At 35.1% G+C, this 7022-nt stretch overlaps 1 protein-coding gene across 1 annotated transcript in view; it reads left to right on the top strand.

The window, feature by feature from the left end:
- The window catches only part of LOC131614111 (uncharacterized), a 21520-nt gene extending 14814 nt beyond the window's left edge, over positions 1-6706 (top strand). The window contains exons 6-10 of the mRNA XM_058885740.1: positions 5368-5492; positions 5570-5836; positions 5914-5983; positions 6064-6506; positions 6614-6706. Coding sequence (XP_058741723.1) covers positions 5368-5492; positions 5570-5836; positions 5914-5983; positions 6064-6506; positions 6614-6706 — 998 coding nt within the window. The remainder of the gene's footprint in view (positions 1-5367; positions 5493-5569; positions 5837-5913; positions 5984-6063; positions 6507-6613) is intronic.
- The last annotated feature ends 316 nt before the right edge of the window (positions 6707-7022 follow it).

The following is a 7022-nucleotide window of genomic DNA, read 5'->3' as shown; positions in this document are numbered from 1 at the left end:
TATTTTAATTTAAAAAATAGACAAATCATAATAGACTTGTTTGATTTTTCTCACTTGACTCAAATATTTTTTCTCACTTATAAAAATAAACCATTTTCTTCACTATTCAAATGTTTAAAAAAAATAATTAATTTTTTTTATGATATAGAATTATTATTATGTTTTATTAAAAATTAAAATTAAAACATTTATAGACTACGATCCGACCTCAATCCAATCCAATTAGATCCTTAAACCTTAAAACCATGTTCATTCTGATTTAATAAGCGATCCGGTTTTAATTGTAATAAGTGCTTTCAATTTGTTTATTTGTTTATGTACTTATTTATGACCCAAAAAATTATACCAATTACAAATATTTATCCCGTATTTTTTATATTAATCATTCATAATATTTGTTTTAGGCTCGCTAACTTAGGACTTCATGTCAATGATTTTACTTGGTGGGATGTTGTTCATAGAGAGATTCTAATGGAGTTTGCTAAAAACTCTATTGGTCTTCCTTGTTATAGAGTAACTCACTAAGGAGTTTTGGTGTGGTTCCCCTTCTTTTTCTTTTTCTTTTTTTCTTTTCTTCTCTATTGTAACCTCTCTTTTTTTTTTTTCTTATATATTTTGTGGTGGACTCAGTCCACCTTCAGATTAAAAAAAAAAATTGATTTTTTATGGTTAAAAAAAAAATTACAAATATTTGTTTATTGTTATTTATAATTTTACATATTATTAAGATATATTTGCTCCAAAATCTATTTATTTAAAATTATAATTAAGAGTATTTGTCCTGCATTTATTTTGTATTAATCAACGGCAAAGATTTGTATCATGATAAATAATATGTTAACCATGACCATAAAATAAATGACAAATATGTTTATGCATTTTAATTTTATGGACTGATTGCATCTTGATTAATTTTTTATTTGTGTAAAAATAATTGTGTATGAATTTTATCCTTCAACAACTTTTTAAGTGACTTGAACAAAATTTAATTGCAAAACAAATTTAGTTAGTGTATTGTAATTTTTCTAATTTTTATTTTCATATATTTTAAAACAGTAATTTTTAATTATTTCATTTATTAAAAATATTTTTCAAATGTATAATTTTTAATAAGATCAATAGTACATTAATAATTTTTTATTTAGAAGATATTAAAAAAAAATTAGTTATTTAAAAGAAAACAACTATATGTCCTGTGTATAAAATTTATGTGTAAGAACTTTTTAATAACTTATTTAAAAATATATATTTAAATAATAAAATATAAAACATTTATAATTAAATTGAAATATTTAAAATATGCCAATGACATTTATAATTCACATAGTCTATTATTGTATTTAACTTTTTTATATTTAGGTCAAAAATATTTTTAAAATATTATTTTTAATTAACTCCTTAAGGCACATGTTAGCATTTAATATTTATCTAATAAAAGATTAAACATTGAAAATCTCCACTAAACCCTTCTGGAATGATATTTACATTAACATAATCTCAAGGGTATTATTGACTAGTTGCGTCAAGCTTGAATAATAGAGAGATTTAGCAATTAATGATGTTGATGTGTCATGTTGGGAATGCATTTCACGTACAAGAAGCTGGAAAGACACGTCCATTTTCAAATTTTTCTCTTTGATTATGTGTCTATAATTTTTCTCTTGCCTCGATGGACCTTTCATCTCCTCAATGCATTGAGTGGTGAAAAGTGACATTGAGAAATGGAGTGGGAAACTAATCCCTTAAATCTGATTGCTCTCTAACACCATTCAAATTACTCATTACCTAAATTATCAAACAAAAACTCCTTCTTCCATCTCAATTTCAGCGTACTGTTTACGGTGATTTCCGGTAAACAACCGCTAGTCTTCCAAACTATAAGTAAATATGATTTGGTTACTCGCAGGATCGACTAGATTGATCCTAGGACACATAGTCAAAAAGATTGTTATTAATGGTCGTTCGAACCATATTTATGATTTATCTTTGTCAATAAGAGTTTCTTCGAATAAAACAAGTAAACTTGATAGTGACTTTGTTATATGCAAGTATAACTTCAACAAAAGGGTTAGTAAAAATAAGACATGAAACGAAAACTGTTTTAAAGTGCAAAGAATCTAAAATTGCAGAAATATTAAAGACTTCAAAAGTAAATGACATGAAAATAACAGTACAAAAATGTAAATGGCAAGAAGTAAGTGAAATGCAATAATACTGAAAAGATATCTGAAAACGAAAAGGGAATACACATGTATTAAAATGGTGGGTGTCATACGTACATTTCTCAGCGAACTCTTTCTCTTTAACACTTGATACTTGAGTAATATCTGAGTGATTTGTACAAAATGAACACACAGAATCCTAACATTAAGACTCCTATTTATACTAATCTCGACCTTAACGGCCCTACGCTAATCTAATGCCACGTTTCTCATAAGAACTCCAGGGATGCCATCTGTTGTTAGACAGTTACGAAACCGTCTTCGAATTTCAAATATTCCCGCCTAAGTCCTTCTTCGACGCGTGGCAGTGTATTTAACATTAAAACACTACGAAAACACGCTAATTAGTAATACTTTAACATATTTCATGAAATTTGCCTAAGTCTTCGAAGACATGCACTCCTATGAGCTTCAGTGTTCATCATCTCCGCTGTGACTTAGAAATCTTCACTCTCGAAGCATGGCCATCAGGAGCCATTTTCTTATCTTCAACCGATGGTCACCAGTAACCATCTCTTCTTCGAATTTTTATTCTTCGAAGAACCATATATTTGCAAAACGAAATCTTCAGCTAACAAATTGCCCCCAATAAATGCCTGTTTCGAAAAAACAAGAGAAATAGGCGTTTCTTGTCATTGTAAGATTTCGTTCCTTGCTACTCTTTGAAAGTTCCAAGATTGCTGACTAACGTCATAATCATTGATGACCCTGTTTTCAAAACGTCTTGTCATTTTCAAAGATGTCTTCTCATAACTTACATTCCCACGTTTTTGACCTTACTTCTTGATCATTATTCCTACATACTAGGAGTAAAGCTAATTTATTTGACCGCCGTTGGATTAAATCAAAACCCGCCGCGTGTCCTTTTGTTTTACCCAAAAGATTTAAAAAGGTTCCCGTTAAACCTTTAAATACCTGGTCTTCACTTTTATACAACTTTTCATTCCTATTTCTTCATCTTCTTCAACATAATACTTTCTCAATCAAACTTCGCTATGGCTTCATCTTCAAATGTTCTTCAACCTGTTCTAAAGCTCCAAACAACGATGAGGTCTGGGGAACAAGAACACATTCCAAACCCTAACACCGCAGAGGTGCGCGCAATTTACGCTTCTCAGGTACTCATCCCCTTTGAACTTTCTGGAAAACCTCTTGCTTTTATGGGTCCATTGCCAGGTGAAAGTAATCCATCTATAAACAAATTCTTCCCTTCTTATTACAAAACTAGACCCTTGGTTAGTAAGATTAAGATAGATGAAGATGGTCATTCCTCTTTAGGAGAACCTGATAATGCTGAAGAAACTTCAACTGCACCCCCTTTGGCTTTGGCACAAATTAGTTTAAACTACATGACCAACTTTGTAAAAGTATTTAGGTCAATCCCTTTAGCCAAAGATCCTGATCTATACTATGCCTGGTTAGAAAAAGTAGAGAAAAAGAAAGAATCTTTCTGGAAATCATTAGGAATATATGATTTGATTCAATTATCAAAAACATGCTTAGAATATAACCAACCCATGTTAGTAGCAGCGGTTCATTTCTGGGATGCTTCCCACAACACCTTCCATCTTCCATGTGGGATGGTTACCCCCACTCTCTTTGATATAGCTGCTATTACAGGACTTCGACCAACTGGGGAGACCTTCGACCCCAATGATATGGATATTGATACTATTAGCTTTAATGAATCAACAGTTACTTATACTGCATTCATCCAGAAGTACCACAACACAACACAAGCAGAAGTTTCTGATGAAGAACATATTGCTTTTTTAGCACTATGGCTCTCGCGATGCGCTTTCTGCTCAAGATCCATACAGGTTGCAAAGAGGTATCTTTGCATGGCTAATCAGCTACATGCTGGAAAAAAGCTCAACCTAAGCCAATTACTCTTAGGATTTCTTTATGAAAACCTCAGCGAAGCCGCGAATCTTACCAAAAACTACCAAACTGGCACCCTACTTTTTGCTGGTCCCTTTTGGCTACTGCAACTGTGGCTTAACGCTACATTTGAAACTCACCTTACCTTTCGAAGCAACGTCAATGAAGAAGATAATAAAATTAAGAATCGAACTATAGAAGGAACTAGGTTGGCTTACCTAACGCCAAAAGAAGAAACTGGGAAACTTCGTGAACATTTTCTAGCATATACAATGATGTTCGCCCAGCGTAATCAGTTCGATCCTTCCATGGCTCCGTTTGTACACAGAACAATCGGTCCTGAATGGTTCACCCGAAGGTTCCCATCAACATCTCAGGATCAACAAACTGAGTCTATGGAAATTTGGGAAGCCTTTCTGACCCCAAGGTTGTTTTATCATCGTCTTCGACCATCAAAAAGTCAATGCGTTCTCGTATGCTACCAACCAAATCTGGTCTCGAGACAGTTTGGGCTGGTGCAGGTAAAACCCAAGTGTTTATATGATAAAAGGAACCATCTGTGCTTCCATACCTTGCACCTGACTGAAAAGGAGTGTGAATCAAAGATCAACAAATATGTTGGCGTCACCAATCTTTCTCCTATTTCCTTCGAACCTGCCTTTTACTCCACACCAGACTTTCACCAATGGTGGACGGATTACTATACTTCACAAATCTTTGACGCCGATAGTCTCACTCAAGAACTAACTACAGCTTTTGATGATGTGCAGGAGAATTTCCACAAAGGTACCTCGACTCATATTAAAGAAATCCAAGCTTTTCAAAAATTCTTTGAAACTATCTATCGGCCTGATGATCTTAGTCGGACCGTTCGTGAAGCTGCAGTTATTTTACGCGAAAAGTTTTCCGCCAAACTGGATAAGTTAAAATTGCCCTCGCATGTTCGACCAGAACTACGCTATGAAGTGGCTTTCAAACTTAATCCTCCAAAATTCCCTCCACTACCAAGTGCGGATTTTGGTGTGGCTCTGAGCCCTCCTTTTCCAAATTGGTTTGTGTGTGGCAACGTTTTAAAAGATCTTCAAGAAAGTACTAAAAAACGTGCTGATCGAGTGGTTCCGACTAAGCATACCCTAGATACTTTCAAAGGGCATCTTCATATAGATCTTGAACATGTTCGTGTCTTGACCCCAATACCTGAAGGTTTGGACTCAGACAATCTTTCGACTGACTTTTCTTTTTTCTGTTGATATACTGATTCCAGTCTCAACTACAGCCGTTGCTCGAAGAAAGAAGATTAAAGAAGTTCCTACACAGAAGGACTCTGGGGCATCTAAAAGTAACAAGCCAAGTGAGAGTGATTCCATTGCCACTAGCAAGAAACCCACGGTACATACCCATTTTATATCATTAATCTCATATAATCTGTGAGTAGTGCTTATTTTACTCAATTTTATATTTCCCAGAATTCGAAACCCCCGGTAGGTTCGAAACGACAAGTCTCTTCAACAGTTGTCTCAGATGATGAAGACAAATCTCCTCCTCGTACCAGGCAAGGCCATAGAAAGAGACAGAAAGCTATTACTCCTTCGGGAAAAGAGAAAGGGCTAGGTTCCTCCAAAGTTGCTTCTCCTAGCGACAAGGCGTCTTCTGAGGAATCACCTTTAAAAACTGCCAGTAATGCCTTCGTTGTCGAAAGTCATAACTCAAGTCCAGACAATATTCCACCCAAGGTATTTGGGTTTCAACCCAAAATCATCTCATAATTTTAACTACATGATTAAGTTAACATCTTACCTTGTCATTGCAGGATGATACTGGCACTGCTACTTCAGGTCTTAAGACTTACAATCTCACCATTAATGTCGATAAACCTCAAGGTAATCATAACTCTTTCACTTTCATCGATAAACTTCTCAAGGCCTTATCGTTCTGACCAAGTCTGGTTTGTTTAATGCAGATATTTCCCAAAATAAATCCCATGTTCTCTCACCAGTTTTTGAAGATGCCAGGCCTCTTACCACCATCTTACCTAATGAGCCAGTCGAAGAAAGCCAATCCACTGACGAATCCCCAGCTACTCATCAAGATAAAAACCTGGAAGAAAATCATCCATTCTCAGGTAGTGACAACGTGAATCCACAACCACATGGTAGTGAAGATACTGTATCCGAACAAGATGCTATGGAGGAAATTTCTAAACCAGATAAACACAATCCTCCAGAAACTTCAACTCTTGACACAGAAACTACTCCTGGGGCAACTTCGATGCCTGCCCCTGCGAAGCCCACTCCTTCGGAACTGGAACAGCTTAAGCAAACTGATCCTCTCAGTTTTCTAAAAGCTATGATGAATGTGAATACTACTTCGCCTTCAGAACTTGACATCTCTCCAGCTGTCCTTGTAGAATCTGGTGACAAGGAAGACATTCCTGACCTCCTTCGACAGATAAAAGAAAGATTCTTTGGGGTCAATCTTGTGGATGTTCTTAGTCAAGATCCTATTAAAAGTCACAACTTGAATCAACTCTTGAAGAAAGTGGATTTGTTTCGAGTCTCGAAAGAAGTTTCAGAGGTGATTGTTTTGCTAGGTTCTCTAGTTGAACAACTTCAAGCTAATATTCTTCGAAAACAAAATATCGAAAAGCAACTATCTGAAAAAATAGCCTCTCATGACTCTTCATGGAACTCTGCTGTGGATGCAACGAAACAAGGTGAGGCCCTCAAGCTTAAACATTCAGAAAATCAGAAGGCATATGATAATTATGAGAAGGATATCAACTCCTGGAAACAAGAGATAAAAGCTCTCGAAGAAAAGATAAAGGAAGCTGAGAATTGTCAGGCAACCATACAAAAGGCCAGTCAACAAGATCTGCTTGCAGTGGCGCAATTGGGGATTAAACACTTCGAGACCGCACAA

The sequence above is a fragment of the Vicia villosa genome, linkage group LG6, assembly GCF_029867415.1.
Source record: "Vicia villosa cultivar HV-30 ecotype Madison, WI linkage group LG6, Vvil1.0, whole genome shotgun sequence".
In the NCBI taxonomy this organism is placed as follows: Eukaryota; Viridiplantae; Streptophyta; class Magnoliopsida; order Fabales; family Fabaceae; genus Vicia; species Vicia villosa.
Note: the sequence above shows the minus strand (reverse complement) of the source record. Positions and strands in the feature narration are given on the sequence as shown.